This window comes from Paramacrobiotus metropolitanus, unplaced genomic scaffold, assembly GCF_019649055.1.
Source record: "Paramacrobiotus metropolitanus isolate TYO unplaced genomic scaffold, Prichtersi_v1.0 Parri_scaffold0000096, whole genome shotgun sequence".
Classification (NCBI taxonomy): domain Eukaryota; kingdom Metazoa; phylum Tardigrada; class Eutardigrada; order Parachela; family Macrobiotidae; genus Paramacrobiotus; species Paramacrobiotus metropolitanus.
The window spans coordinates 117,791-134,296 of NW_026570316.1; the positions used below are offsets into that span (position 1 = coordinate 117,791).

At 45.1% G+C, this 16,506-nt stretch overlaps 2 protein-coding genes across 3 annotated transcripts; one reads left to right on the forward strand and one right to left on the reverse strand.

Annotated features, from left to right (window-relative positions):
* Positions 1 to 6,092: 6,092 nt before the first annotated feature.
* On the reverse strand, positions 6,093 to 9,813 carry LOC129596851 (uncharacterized). Of its 2 annotated transcripts, none has more exons than XM_055494227.1 (7): positions 9,663 to 9,813; positions 8,717 to 9,259; positions 7,989 to 8,600; positions 7,324 to 7,644; positions 7,017 to 7,262; positions 6,613 to 6,963; positions 6,093 to 6,543 (listed from the first exon to the last, which is right to left on the reverse strand). In XM_055494227.1, the coding sequence occupies exons 1-7, from the start codon at positions 9,685 to 9,687 to the stop codon at positions 6,494 to 6,496; spliced, it is 2,148 nt and encodes a 715-aa protein (XP_055350202.1). In that variant the 5' UTR covers positions 9,688 to 9,813; the 3' UTR covers positions 6,093 to 6,493. The 2 variants fall into 2 exon arrangements, with proteins under 2 accessions (XP_055350202.1, XP_055350201.1); XM_055494226.1 differs by having other exon boundaries at positions 7,983 to 8,600.
* Positions 9,814 to 15,072: 5,259 nt separating this feature from the next.
* LOC129596819 (5-hydroxytryptamine receptor 1D-like) lies at positions 15,073 to 16,215 on the forward strand. Its single transcript, XM_055494193.1, has one exon. The coding sequence runs from the start codon at positions 15,073 to 15,075 to the stop codon at positions 16,213 to 16,215; it is 1,143 nt and encodes a 380-aa protein (XP_055350168.1).
* Positions 16,216 to 16,506: the final 291 nt, after the last annotated feature.

Genomic DNA, 16,506 nt, shown 5'->3' on the forward strand with positions numbered 1-16,506 from the left:
GTGACCTTCCCGAACATCCCCGAACAGGCCGAAACAGGCGATTGAGCACTGAGACACCTGGAAAGTACTGCAGTACTTTGAAAGTAGGACAGTGCTTTGAAAGTACTGTAATACTTCCAAAGTACTGATGCACCAAAGTGACCTTCCCGAACATCCCCGAACAGGCCGAAACAGGCGATTGAGCACTGAGACACCTGGAAAGTACTGCAGTACTTTGAAAGTAGGACAGTGCTTTGAAAGTACTGTAATACTTCAAAGTACTGATGCACCAAAGTGACCTTCCGAACATCCCCAGACAGGCCGAAACAGGCGATTGAGCACTGGGACACCTGGAAAGTGCTGCAGGCACCAGTGCTCAATGCCTGAACCTAGATGATACAAACTCAGCTGCTAATTACTCAAAGAAATACTGTGAATACTTCAAAGTACTGATGCACCAAAGTGACCTTCCCGAACATCCCCAGATAGGCCGAAACAGGCGATTGAGCACTGAGACACCTGGAAAGTACTGCAGTACTTTGAAAGTGGGACAGTGCTTTGAAAGTACTGTAATACTTCCAAAGTACTGATGCACCAAGTGACCTTCCCGAACATCCCGAACAGGCCGAAACAGGCGATTGAGCACTGAGACACCTGGAAAGTACTGCAGTACTTTGAAAGTAGGACAGTGCTTTGAAAGTACTGTAATACTTCCAAAGTACTGATGCACCAAAGTGACCTTCCCGAACATCCCCGAACAGGCCGAAACAGGCGATTGAGCACTGAGACACCTGGAAAGTACTGCAGTACTTTGAAAGTAGGACAGTGCTTTGAAAGTACTGTAATACTTCCAAAGTACTGATGCACCGTGACCTTCCCGAACATCCCCGAACAGGCCAGAACAGGCGATTGAGCACTGAGACACCTGGAAAGTACTGCAGTACTTTGAAAGTAGGACAGTGCTTTGAAAGTACTGTAATACTTCCAAAGTACTGATGCACCAAAGTGACCTTCCCGAACATCCCCGAACAGGCCGAAACAGGCGATTGAGCACTGAGACACCTGGAAAGTACTGCAGTACTTTGAAAGTAGGACAGTGCTCAGTGTATGTTGTTCGATGGGCGGAAGGTACACTGATTCCATCGGCTACTGGAAGTGCTGACACTTTTAAAAGCGCTGTCCTACTCAAGTACTGCTTATAACTCAATCACCCTGTTCGGCAGGAAAAGGCAATGCATCAGCTCACTGGAAAGTATTGGTACTTCAAAGCACCCAGTGCTTTGAAAATGCTGTAATACTTCCAAAGTACTGATGCACCAAAGTGACCTTCCCGAACATCCCCGAACAGGCCGAAACAGGCGATTGAGCACTGAGACACCTGGAAAGTACTGCAGTACTTTGAAAGTAGGACAGTGCTTTGAAAGTACTGTAATACTTCCAAAGTACTGATGCACCAAAGTGACCTTCCCGAACATCCCCGAACAGGCCGAAACAGGCGATTGAGCACTGAGACACCTGGAAAGTACTGCAGTACTTTGAAAGTAGGACAGTGCTTTGAAAGTACTGTAATACTTCCAAAGTACTGATGCACCAAAGTGACCTTCCCGAACATCCCCGAACAGGCCGAAACAGGCGATTGAGCACTGAGACACCTGGAAAGTACTGCAGTACTTTGAAAGTAGGACAGTGCTTTGAAAGTACTGTAATACTTCCAAAGTACTGATGCACCAAAGTGACCTTCCCGAACATCCCGAATAGGCCGAAACAGGCGATTGAGCACTGAGGCACCTGGAAAGTACTGCAGTACTTTGGTGTCGTGCTCAATCATTGGCCTGTTCGGATGTTCGGAGAAGTCACTGAGGTGTCGGCTCACTGTGAGCTGACCACAGTACTCAAAGTACTGTCCTACTAATTTCTGTCTTTTTTTTGTACAGTGCTCAATCATTTCGGCCTGACCAGAAGATGTTCAGGCTGCTGAAGTATCAGCTGATAGCTGCTGATCTGCTTTGAAAAATATATGTCTCCAAAGTACTGATGCACCAAAGTGACCTTCCCGAACATCCCCGAACAGGCCGAAACAGGCGATTGAGCACTGAGACACCTGGAAAGTACTGCAGTACTTTGAGTAGGACAGTGCTTTGAAAGTACTGTAATACTTCCAAAGTACTGATGCACCAAAGTGACCTTCCCGAACATCCCCGAACAGGCCGAAACAGGCGATTGAGCACTGAGACACCTGGAAAGTACTGCAGTACTTTGAAAGTAGGACAGTGCTTTGAAAGTACTGTAATACTTCCAAAGTACTGATGCACCAAAGTGACCTTCCGAACATCCCCAGATAGGCCGAAACAGGCGATTGAGCACTGGGGCACCTGGAAAGTACTGCAGTACTTTGAAAGTAGGACAGTGCTTTGAAAGTACTGTATGCTTCAAAGTACTGATGCACCAAGTGACCTTCCCGAACATCCCCGAATAGGCCGAAACAGGCGATTGAGCACTGAGGCACCTGGAAGAATACTGCAGTACTTTGAAGTACTTACTGGGCAGTAGGACAGTGCTTTGAAACACTTCAAAGTACTGATGCACCAAAGTGACCTTCCCGAACATCCCCGAATAGGCCGAAACAGGCGATTGAGCACTGAGGCACCTGGAAAGTACTGCAGTACTTTGAAAGTAGGACAGTGCTTTGAAAGTACTGTAATACTTCCAAAGTACTGATGCACCAAAGTGACCTTCCCGAACATCCCCGAACAGGCCGAAACAGGCGATTGAGCACTGAGACACCTGGAAAGTACTGCAGTACTTTGAAAGTAGGACAGTGCTTTGAAAGTACTGTAATACTTCCAAAGTACTGATGCACCAAAGTGACCTTCCCGAACATCCCCGAACAGGCCGAAACAGGCGATTGAGCACTGAGACACCTGGAAAGTACTGCAGTACTTTGAAAGTAGGACAGTGCTTTGAAAGTACTGTAATACTTCCAAAGTACTGATGCACCAAAGTGACCTTCCCGAACATCCCGAACAGGCCGAAACAGGCGATTGAGCACTGAGACACCTGGAAAGTACTGCAGTACTTTGAAAGTAGGACAGTGCTTTGAAAGTACTGTAATACTTCAAAGTACTGATGCACCAAAGTGACCTTCGAACATCCCAGACAGGCCGAAACAGGCGATTGAGCACTGAGACACCTGGAAAGTACTGCAGTACTTTGAAAGTAGGACAGTGCTTTGAAAGTACTGTAATACTTCCAAAGTACTGGTGCACCAAAGTGACCTTCCCGAACATCCCCGAACAGGCCGAAACAGGCGATTGAGCACTGAGACACCTGGAAAGTACTGCAGTACTTTGAAAGTAGGACAGTGCTTTGAAAGTACTATAATACTTCCAAAGTGCTGATGCACCAAAGTGACTTTCCCGAACATCCCCGAACAGGCCGAAACAGGCGATTGAGCACTGAGACACCTGGAAAGTACTGCAGTACTTTAAAAGTAGGACAGTGCTTTGAAAATACTGTAATACTTCCAAAGTACTGATGCACGAATGTGACCTTGCCGAACAGGCCGATTAAGCACTGAGGCACCTGGAAAGTACTGCAGTACTTTGAAAGTAGGACAGTACTTTGAAAGTACTGTAATACTTCAAAGTAGTGATGCACCAATGTGACCTTGCCGAACATCCCCGAACAGGCCGAAACATGCGATTGAGCACTGAGACACCTGGAAAGTACTGCAGTACTTTAAATGTAATGTAAAGCAGTACTTTGAAATGGTTGTAATTTTTTAAAGTACTGGTGTACGAGAGTTACCTTACCGAATAAACCGATACAGAAAAAACCGATACAGACGATGCAATTAAAGATTGTTCAGTCTTATGAATTTAATAACAGTGACAATACTTCTTATTGTACCATGGTGCTATATAGTGCAATAAACATGCAACGACGACGACGACATGTTAATTTTAATGAGTTTACTGTTAGGCCATAACAGTAATGTAATGCACCATACTGGTACAGATCTTTACCTTTACCGGCAAAACTGCTTTCGAGTACTGGAAAACACGTAATTAATCAAATAGGAGATTATTAAATGAAACGTTGATTTCGCCTGATTTAGCAGCTACAATTTTTGACATGGTGTATCATCATCAAAGCCGGTACCCTTTACTAATGTTATTATTAATTAGCTTCATTTTTCTCCGCGACTTTCTAAATGAGTAATCGAGTAAAAGATTGAAAAGCTGTATCTGCGTTCTCTGATATAAATAATTTCTTTCGCATTCCACTTACGCATGCACTGGAATGGCTCGTATCTGCATACTATGCAGATACGAGCCATTCCGCTGCCATGATACCTCGGCTCATGGTTGAGCAGTTGCAAAAGCAATGTTTGCATCAGCGAACCATAATCACAGTAACCAACAAAGGTCTTGATATACTGAATGTGGAAGAGCATGGATCTACCTCTGTAATAACGTAAAACGCGCACCATCGTTACTGAGCAGTTTGCTAGTGCTTCCGTTTCTCTATGAAACGTCATCGATGCCGGTTCGGCACTTAGGAACAAGCAGAGTCATTCTCGTACTACTTCCTGCACATCTTTGGTTTTCCGGCCGGGGTTAACCAGCGTAATGATTCAGCAAATGTCAAATTAGCCACGATTACTAAACCATCACAGCGGGTAATCGTTTGTAATTCGTTTGTAATCGTTCTTATAAAGCGGCCACCGCACCTCCTACCTCTCACAGAAATTAGGTTCCCCCAAAGACGTTTCCGAAGCTGCAAAGAACCCCTGCCTACAAATTTTGATATAGTGTGAATTTTCTACTGTAAACAATTTTCTTAAATTTCAAACTATTTTAACAATGAACACTGTTAACGCGAATTTTTCGTTTCGAAATACAAGCGCGTCGAACGCGACCGCTTTAGCGGAGCCAATCAGTTCATCCTACGTGGCATTAGTCGTTCTTCATATTACCGCGCTCCCGCCCAACTCGGTGCTGGTCTTTACATTTCTAACGTTAATCACCACAAAAGTGCCCTTTGATTTTTATTTTATCAGCCAACTGTTCGTCAACATCCTCTTTGACTCCACCTCCTTGGCTTTCTCGGCCTTCAACGCCTTCGCCCCGAATTTAAACATTCGTGTTCCTGGATGCGTCTTCTACGTGTACACCGTGTACGCCGTGTACGCGTTCAACATCGGCCAGCCACTGAACCACGCGGTCATTGCCCTTAACCGCATTTGGGCCATGGTGCACCCGGTCAGCTTCCGTGACTTCCAGAGTAAGCGCGCCGTCGGCCGTGTAATTGCCGTAATGTGGATAGTTGCCCATACCATTGCCCTCAGCGGTGTAAACCGCGTGAGTGCATTTTTTGTACAGTTGGTTCTTGCTGACTTTCTGTGATACAATATCGTTTCTATACGCTGTCGGCTCTTCGTTGTCTATAGATAAGTCGTCGGTGTTAATTTTAATACTTTCTAGCAAGGAACCGCTTTAGTATGATTTAGTGGGCTTTAGCATGATTTTTCTCTTCAGCCGGAATTATGATACTGTAGATCTGCAAAAGGCGCAAAAATTCTCAGAACGCTGTCTCAATAACCAGTTGCTTGATCTACAAAAATTGTCTAATTACTGTTTGTTCAGTGGTTCTATAATGCCGTCAGTTCGACATACAAATGCTGATGTAAAGTTCAAATACTTCCGTAAGCAGAGTAAATGCACGAGCTATCCCAGTCCACGTGTTTGTTTGTGTGCGCTTTCGTTTCCCGTTAAGAGCAGGAAATCCGCTACTGGTGCAGATTTGATTCTCAGTTAGAGTACATTTTCTGCCCAAAAGTACTTCCTTTGAGAGTGAATAACGTTAGTGACTTCGCAAATGTCAAAATCGTGAACAACCAACTTGAACTATCTTTTATAGTGTGAAATGTAGTTTGATTTGCGTGAGATCCATTCTAATTATGATAAACTTACGCCAGAGGTTTGTTTCACGCTCGACTGGCTACGGAGGGAAATAAGCAACTCAAACGGCATGCACTGTATAACTACAAACCGGAAAACGGAAATGTTTTTCATTCGTATTCTTTGAACAGCCAAATTCCGACGTTTGCCTTATTTCAAATGGGATTATGATGTCTTAGTGTCACATTTGGCCGATATGTCTTACAACGACAAGTTAATTGCAAACAGTAACTATACATATCAAAAGGATGATGCTAGAGCCTCACAATTTGAATTCCTTATTAATTTTACAATACCACTTCGAATTTTCAGGAAGCTTCTAGCTCTGCAGGTTGGAAAAGAATACGAGGTCACCAAAGCAGTTATGGATGCACAGCATGCACTCATCCGAACAGGAAAACACCGGATCTTGATACCCGATAACGAAGCCTGAATTCTCAAACTAAGGCCAAAGAACACGTAGCAAAATAAATCCAAAGAACTCGTAGCCTGGACGTGGAGTCCATATATGCTTGTTCTCGTAGTTAAGTCGCTCAGTCGCTCAGATCTAGTTACTGGAGAAGGGCCAGTTCCAGTGCATTCCGTTGTAGTGCGTCCAGTCCTACAACAAACAGCAATGAACAGTTAACTGGCGTGTTCCTGAATTATTTAAAATTATATGCACAGGTACCTGAAGGGGAAAGGCGCTGCGGACTCGCACGCCGGTCCGCACTTTGCACGGTTGTTGCCGGTGTCACTGTGTTATTGCTGGGCAAAACCAAATGGGCAGAGTCACACGAACCGACTGCTCCGGGGTTAAGAAAAATTCGATCTCCATTGTACTCCACTTCCAACACAATCTGGGGATTGTCCGATGGAGATGTGTGCAGCCTGTTCAGCGACAGCGTGGCCCCGATCAGGTCAGTCAGTTGCGGTGACCAGCCTCCGAATTCTTCGGTTTGCACCGACTGAAATGCGTCTTCAGTAAGGATTACGCGCACATTATCGCCACTCTGGATGGAGGAACCGTCGCCGCACAGCACTATAATATGAAGCGTTAGATTTTGAACCGGTGTTACTAGAAATCTATCTGACCTTTGTCGATCCTTCGCAATGCTTTCATATTGAAACAGTTGACATCCTTGCCGACACTGACTACGGCACCACCATCTTGATCAAAAAATAGAATTTCCCCCAATTTTCCCAGCGCAGCCAAATGTTCATCATCTAGACCGCCATGATTCTTTTGCAGCTCACGGACGATGTCGAGATTCGCTTCTACGCGCACAATATCTTTATCCTTAATCACTTGGCCTTCGGCGTCTCGACCGACGTATCCATCTGCAAAATACAGTAGCATTACATGTTCTTTTAGTCGTCAATCGCTTTTGTAACTGCGTACCTCGCGAAAGAACTGTTAGGGCTTCCGGATGACACAGCACAATCCGCAGCGCCGGTATTGGGGGCCCATAGAGTTTCACTTCCACGTCACCGTTGGACGTAATCATCTCGACAACCCCAAAATGGCCACACAGTTCCGCTATAAAATTCAGCTTGTGCTCTGCCTGCTTCATGCGCACCAGTGCCTCGTCGTGCTTGATTCCGACATGGCTGCCGACAACCGGTCGGCCCAGGCGAAGCGATAAATTGATGGTGCGATTCAACAGTTTCCAGTTGACCAGGTGAGATTTCAGCAGCATGGCCGTCTTCAGTGCTTCAGTTGCTGTAATACAACATTCCACATTTACTCAATTACATTTTGGTACACATACAGTGCTTACCTAGAATGTATAGCTATTTATTTGGTCGTTAACTACGCAGCGAGCGAAGCAAATGCAATTTGTTTCATATCGTTTCTTTTTCGCTACTTTTCTTAAACAACAACTGACGTAGCTCGAACTAGAATAGAATGTCTTCGCGCCGCTGCATACTCCAAGAAGCTCCTTCAAGTGCTTTCAAGAACTTGCTATAGCCATAGTAAGTATTATAGTGCTACTATCCAACTATAGCAAGGCCTGTTACTTAGTATTATAATTTTCCGCTACACATTATCAGACATACCATTACCATTTTTCAAGCGGTCCAACCGAGAAGCCAGCACTGCTGTGCGATTATTCCGCACGGCATTACACAGACTAATCGCCAAGTCGTCATGATCCCCGCTAATCGCAAACCTTACGCACTGCCAAACATCATCCAGCGCATACTGGTCAATGCGTCGGTCCGCTGTTAAACAGTCGGCCACTTTCTCATTCCCAAACATAGCCGCCATCCCGAGAGCGTTGACTCCGTCTTCATCCTTCAGCGTCGGATCACACTGTGGATGAGCCAGAATGGCGCTAATCATCGTCACACGATCTTCTTCGTCTGCACTGCCACCCGCAAAAGCACACATCATTAGCGCTGGCATCTTTTTGAAACCGGTAGATGTCATGTTGATGTCGATGGACGGAGTGTCCACGAGAAGCTGAACAATGGGTGGACTGCGTCCACATGCGGCCAGCATCAAGGGCGTCAAGCCGGCTACTTTATGGTTAACATAGGCTGATGCTTGTTGAAGGATGGCTTGAACGCCGGCAATGTCTTCTCTCAAAATGGCGGAATGCAGTGCAGGTACCTCTTCCAGTGGCTGTACTGGTTCGCTTGGGTCGCTCGGTTTCATGTTGTTATTGAGGACCTCTGGAAACATAAGTCACCGGCTACAAGCTTGTAGTTGACTGTTTGCTTGGGTTTATTTAAGCTTTGATTTCGATCAGAATCTTGCTGTCTGATCTCAGTGATCTGTGAGTACGTACCTTTTGCAGCCGCGAGAAGTACCTTCTGGACCTCTTCGGGAACACTGTCTACAATTGCTCCCACCAAATCCGCATTTTCGCTCTTTACGGCCAATGCGCATACTTTGGCGACATCCTCCACTGGATACTGTTTAATCCGATCGCTGCGTAGCAGGCACCCAATGATGGCGGAGTTTTCGGTGCGTACCGCTATTTCCAGTGCTGTCCAGTTATCGGCGTTCCGCAGACCCAAGCGGCATCGGGGATGTGCCGCTATAAGTTCCGCTTTCTGCAGCTTGCTGGCGTTTGCGCCGGGATGGCTTGCCAGAAGCACGGCAGTCATCAGCGGAGTATTTCGCTTGGGTGTAGCCGCTTTGTTGACATCCAGGCGTGGACACTGCAGCAGTTCATGAAGAATGCCTATATCAGCCGTGTCCCGCAGCGACAGTGTTAGGGGTGTTTCTCCGTTGAATTTACGATTGACCGCACTGCTGCTGGCTTTTGAACAGAAGTGACGCACTTGCGGTATGTTCCCTTCAGACACGGCTGTGTGCAGAGTTCCTGCTGCAAAAAATTAAATACTGCTTAGTTAATTCGTCATCAGGATTTTAACAAACTCACATATGCTACGAAATTGTTTTTCTGAAGGCTTTAGTAAGAGTTAACCCAGATACCTGAAGGCGTATGTAACGGAACCGCGTTAATTACCGTCGGTAATTAAAGAGTGTTTTTGCTGACGTCACAGTGACGTGTATCAAAATTGCTCGTAAGAAAATTGTTTAGGAGACGCCAAGGAGCAATCGGAGAAACAACAGCTGTAGCGCTACGTAATTTAATTTATCGTGAGTTGGAAATTTTCCTAATTACGTGTCTAACAGCGAAAGATTCTAACTTCTCGAAGAAATTTGGTTTTTACTTTTTGGTAGCCGATGTGATAACAAAGATCTACACGATGATGTGGGCTTACCTTCTGTGCTAAACGAAGACCCCATGACAGGATGGAAAAGAGGCAGAGATCCTGTTTCGACTGTGTTTGGTTGCCTGTAAACTGTTAGGCTGTTGATTGTTTAAATTCTTGATACTAACGGCTGTGGCTCATGGTCCAGCGCGTATTTATATGCCTGAAAAAGTCTTAGCCGTGTTCAGTTTGAGCGTAAAACATGATCTGATCTGGACTTGACGCGCTACTGAATGATGATCTGCAACGATAGTCTGTAGAATACTAAGCTCACGGCGCCGGGCGCAGCATTGTGACGAAACAACTAGCACTATGAGTCTATGACTATAACTATGACTTCACTACAAATGCATATTTTATAAAACGATGATTATATCCGTTTCTTACACTTTGGATTTTGTTGCCTGACGCATGAATACTGTCATCTGGATTCACATGTATTTTACTGAAACGTTAATTCCAATTTGACGAATAAGCCTAGGCTGCCCAGTGCCTACTTAGCAAAGAAATGGGAAATGCGCCCGTAAACTTTCGTAAGTATCTGTATACGTGCTTTCTTTTTAACACAGGTGCAATGAATACAATATTCACAATCCTTATGACGGTTTAAGATCCCAAAATATTTTAGTGTTTATGAAATGTTTTATGTTTTAAATCGTATGTACTTTGGTTTTTTAAAGGGTCGAATAAACAGCAGTCGTTTCCAGACAAAGATCCCCGGACGCCTGCGCTTCGTCTTACGTTCTTCGAAGAAGGTTGAATGAAGGACGAACTGAATAATTTGACGCAGCATCGAAACACAGTAATATGTAATACAGTACTACAATGTAGGACTAAATGGTCGCATAGCCCCATACCCAGCATTCTGTACGCAAGCGGTGCAGTTCACTTGTACGAAACGGATATTTTGAACTCAGTCGTACAGTGCACTGCGCTGCATTCGTACTGAATGTGGAGATATTGGGTATGCGACCATTTTGTCCTAAGCTGTATGTAATACAGCACCGCGCTACTGTTCATCTTTACCATCTTGCGTTTTTAAAGCAAAGCAATAATGCGTTCCTGACTTCCCTGTGTAAAACTCTTTATGCCTCATTAAGTGAACGGGAAAGCTCTGACGCTCAGTGTTTCTTATAAGATTTCGACATCATTCTGTGTTTCTTTTCCCGGTCAGGGGCCTGAAACTCGCTGTTGGCGCAGAGCCAACGCCAACTTTTCTTCCTCAACACTTTCAAACATTTTCTCCAAGCGTGAGAAGCAGTATTAACCATTAGTTAGTAAATCGGATAAATTAAAATTGTGCACAAGCGCTCTGGGTAATCTCCAAGACAGTTAGAACGTTCTGTTGCGTCACATTTGTGTGCCATGCGGTTCGGTCTACGCTATTACAAATACCACATCAGAGCGTTTTGTTAAGAATATTGCACACCTTTTTGTTTCTGCCTGCATTTCGTATTTAAGGACGCCGAGGCAAAACAAGGTAAGACTACGGACCGTCCGATTGTACGCCGATACCTGCCAGATGCATAAACTACAAACAGTATTTTCACGTGTAGAAGACTAATAAACAATTGGTCCCCGCCTTTAAAGCAGTTCTAATGCGAAACGTCAACCCAACTTTTGGAACAGCATGGATTCTCACGTGCGCTTTGCTAACACGGGAATTAGTAACTCAACTGCCGTACAGTAATATACAACAACCGGAAAGATCTAGCACTTTACTCTATCTCCTTTGCACAGTCCGGATGTTGGTAGTTTAAGGGGGTCCGTTGTAATTCTGTTGTAGTTTAAGGGGGATTATCGCCCCTTAATGTCAGATTTGTCCGACATTCCCTATGGCAATAATATGGCTGTTATCGTGATTTTGTGCGCGTGAATAAAGGTCACGTCTGCCACTCAATTATTAGAAACCAGTACTCGTATGTATGCAGCAGAAAACCGGGACAAATATGACATAAGCAATTTCTCCAGTTACAGTAGTTAATTAATCAGCCGACTTTATTAATGAGTCTATAGTATCTTTGACTCGACACGCACCCCCAAACAGGCAGCACAGCCCGTCGCCTCAGAAGGCGCATCATTACATTGCAGCTGCTACCGGAAATAATGGCTTGTTTTCGGTAGATTTGTGGCAGTTTAATTAAGAGCAAATGTGGCAACCGGAATACCACACCAAGCCGTGTATCAGCATCTCGTTGATATAGATCTCTTCGATACTTTGACCTTGCGCGTAAGGAAGATGCTGTTCAATGGTGGAAATACTACAGCTAGGAGGAGTACAAATATTTGTAAGACAGTGTAGGCTGCCGTACAACCTGCAACGTCGCAGTATTTCCGACCATTAATTTCCGGGATTTCAAAAACTACGGTTTTGAGGATATCAAAATTTAAAGGTACCTAGAGAAATCGCACAGCCGTCAGAAAGCGAAAAGAGCTGAACAGAACAGTCGGAATAAGCACTTTCTTTTTCCTAATATTTTACTAAAAAATACTACGCCTATCCATTATAGCTCTGGTGGTAATCCGAAGATTAGTTTGTCTTTTCGATCCTTGTTTGCCTACAAATGTAACCGATCGGCAAATTGACCGCTTTTAATTTTCCAGTTTATAGCGACGAAACATGGCGAACAATTCCTCTACACATATGATAATCCCGTACGCCATTTTTGGTTGGAGTGCTCTAACAATCTTTAATGTCTTCAGTATGATCTCTGGGATCATCCTGAACAGTGTGGCTATCTATATTATCTACCTGGACCGGCAAAACTTTACTCGCTTTCCGCATTTACATCATTAATCTTCTCATTTGCAACTTACTCCATGCCACCATGAATAAACCAGCCGCAATATTGTTGCATTGGAACGCAACCAATTTCCACAATCCGGAACTTTGTGACCTTTTTATTTTCGCCACTTCCATCACGCTAACCTCCACGATGCATGCCAACCTGCTGATGACGCTGAACCGATTTTGGGCGGTGACCTTTCCCAATTCCTACCGTCTGCGACATAAGGTGAAACTGGCATGTAGCGCATGCGTTATCCTGTTTTTCTACAGTCAAATTATAAGTCTCCCGGCGTTGATCATCGATTCCTTGTACTACCGTCTCGCTACAACGGTAATCCCAGCGTGCTCGGCCAATCAGCCAGCACAACCCAGGACACTGGATGCGCGGGCTATTCACGCGTTGTTGTTGCCGGAACTGCTGACCATTGGATTGTTTCCGGTCATCGTTTGGCAACGTCAACGAAGGATTAGTAAGCGGCTCAGAATAGCACAAAACCCAAACGCGGTTTTACCGGGGGCACTGACCAATTCAGCGCCCCACAAACCTTCTCGGCGGCGCTCGCCCAACAACATGGTAACCTTTTATCTAATGATGGGCTCCATCCTGGTGTGCTGGACGCCGATAACCGTAACAACGATTTCGAACTACGCTACGACCGTTTCTGACACTCACATTTTTATGGTTGTCGGTAATATGTTCTCCTGCCAGATTATTCTGGATCCGATCCTGCTGATCATTGCCTCCGCGGTTGTGGCGAAATGGGACCGGAGAGCGGACAACGTGCAAAATGCACGACATACCAACGCTGCGGCTTTATATACATGAAAACCGAACACTCCTTTTTTCGTAATACTGTTGTCCGTTGTACAATAATAGTAATTATTATTTTGTGTACGCCGTACATTATTTTAGTCATAACCTAACTTCTATCGGTACAATTTCGCACTTCGTTTTACAGATGCGAGTTAGCATTCGTCCCGGTCGTTTAAAACTGCCAAAATTCCGCTTGTCATTTCAGTTTTTTTATAACACAAGTCATAATTAATTTCAGTTCTGTGTGAATAAGCAGTCACACGACTCAACCCATTTGAACCAGTGAATTTTTGCATTATAATCATACGATTCTGCGGTGATACAGATAATTCTGGTATACAAATTCCTTGATCCCCGGCCGAACAGCAAACCAATAACAACACCACGTACAGTAATTAAGCATCCCCGTAAATGCCATGGGCTGTATACATCCGACAGCTTTTCACTTTCGTTTAAGGATTTATCTGACGTTTTTTAGATAAGCAGATTCAAGCCAATCGCAGCCGTTTACAGTGAAAATAAAACTGCATTCGCATGAAATGTTTGCAGAAGGACCCGCTTTCGTTAAATCTATAGACGAATATAAAATCTGTAAAACTGGATTGTTTGTAAAACTTGCTTTTGCCTGGTGGCACTTGTCTGCTGGATAATATATATATATATACCATACCTATTCCACTGATTTGATTGTTGTTAATTCAAATAATTTTATTACTTTGGTGCATCTGACTGTCATCTGGTTAGATGTTTGTTGCGAGATGCCTGCCAAAATAGTTTAACTAACTGGTCGACATTATGTGCCTTCGCAGCATCTCAAATTTGAATTGGCAGTCGCATAAGCAAAGTCACGTATTACGAGGAATCCCCTGACTGAAGAATCATCCTGCAGACAGAATGGAGGTGCGGCATACGGTCCGGTAAACATCACTTTTCACATGAATGCATACCGTATTCCCTCCATGCATAAAATACGGTAAAACAGAATATTTTATTAACATAACAGACTTAGAAAACCGAGCGAAATACGTACCTCTGTATGTGCAAATATGTCTATAATTCTGTTCGTCTGCGGAGTATGTATTTAGAACACAGTATCAGCTGCATATGATGGATTTGGACCTGCAAGGCCAAAAACAACCTAATTTTTTTATCAACCAGAGGACGGCTCTTACTGCACAGTTTTCCGGGAGCATGAATTTTTTAAACGAAGATTACCATCTTCATAGTAAAATCCTCTTTAGTATTCAGCTAGTTTCTGCTCGTAGGTACTATAGTTTGTAGTACAGTTTGTGTTTATACTCTCGAGGAACTAACGGTTACCCCAGGAAGCGTTTTTGTATGCGTATCTCCAACGCGTTTATCTTTATAGAACAATTTTGTCATATCGCTCATCCCACCAAATGGACGACAGGAAGCGGAACCACGAAGTGCACCAGTACAATTTCATCCTGTGCAGCACGGGTAAAACGGTCGCTCTCCGACAGCTACCCTAGGGTGACACCAGTCGGGCAGTCGATCCACGCATGACCGGATGTTGGTGCGTTGCCCCCACAATTCACCCAACTACGCGCAAGTAATTCGGTAATGACACCGGGGCCCTTTATCATTCAATGCGACACGTTTAACCCAAGCACTGGTTGACAGTGGAAAACTTTCTACAATTTCCGGCATACATACAGAGATACCCAAACCTCCCCAGAGGATTGTGCTGTCAAACTGTGAATGTGAACATCCTCCGAAATCCTAAACTAAACCATATAAATATTCCTTTCCACATGCAGATTTTCCAGTGCACAATTTTGTCCTACTTTTGCAACATGAACCGCTCGTGGAATGCCAGTGACCTTTCGGTGATCACCACCCGTGTATCAGGGAACGACACTTCATCAGCCGAACCTATCGTCGCTTCCTATGTAGCGCTAGTCGTCGTCCACCTAATCGGCTTCCCCCTGAACGCTATCATGGCAATCATGTTCCTCACGCGCATCACCAAAGTTCCGTTCGATTTCTACTTTCTCAGTCTGTTGGCGGTCAACGCGCTCTTCGACGGGATTATGCTGCCGTTCTCCTCCATCAACGCGTTCTACCCCCACTTGCATATCGGCGAGGCCGGGTGTGTGTTCTACGTGTACGCCGTCTACGTCTTCAACATCGCCCAACCGGTCAACCACGCTGTTATCGCCCTCAACCGCATCTGGGCCATGGTCCATCCCATCAGTTTCCGGGAGGCACAGAGTCGCCGCTTAGTCGGCCGGGTCATTGCGGTCATGTGGATCATCCCGCACGCCATCGCGTTGTCCACGGCGACGGTCAGTGTCACCGCTCGGCACGCCGATCAGATCATCTTCTGCTTCAATTTCGTAATTGCGCCCTCGCTGGCGGAGAAGATCTCGGAGAATGTCCAGAAGATCATCGGGCTGGTGTCGTTCCTCATCACCTCCGCGTCCATTCCCATGGTGATCTGGAAGCTAAGGAAGCGCGAGAAAGTGAAAGAGAACAGCGTCCACCCGTCGTCAACCGGCAGCAAACGCACCGGGACCACCAGTCAGCCGATCGACCCGGCGACGAATAGCACCCAGCCGAGTACCCAATCGGCCACCCTTCCAGCGACTAATAACACCTCGGCCACCGCCCAACCGGCGGCCAACCAGCCGGCTGTCCCTACCCGCCCGCAGGCGTCAGCGCCGTCTAATGAGACGCGCGATCGAGACCGTTCGCAGGAAAACCAGGCGAATCTGTTTATGGGGGTGCTGGGGATCAGTATCCTGATGTGCTGGGAACCGTATGCGATTTACTTCGGATTCCAGAATGTGTTTGGATATTTCAACGCAGAAGCGTTCGCCACGGTGATTATTCTGTCCAATTTACAGTCGGTGGCGGAGCCTATTTTGCTATTTCTGACGTTGCCGAAATGGAGGAAAGCCATCACGGATTATTTCGCGGCTTGCCGGACCCACTGATGCAATCAGACGGAAATTTCGCTGGAAACTGCGAGAAACTGTTAACTTTTCCCTGTTAAAAACCCTTTGTTAAAACAGGAGTGAGGTAATTAAAAATTGAACTGGAAAACAATAAGGCTTTAATTTTGTCCCCAAATATAAAAGAAAGTTTAAAAACCTGTTTTGCATTACCGCACCGTGAAACTCAAATTATTCGCCTACACTTCGCCAACGAAACTTTAGTTCGGGCTTTTGTGAACAAGTACAGCCAGTGAAGCACCATATTAAATAATAAATAAAAAAGTTTTAAGA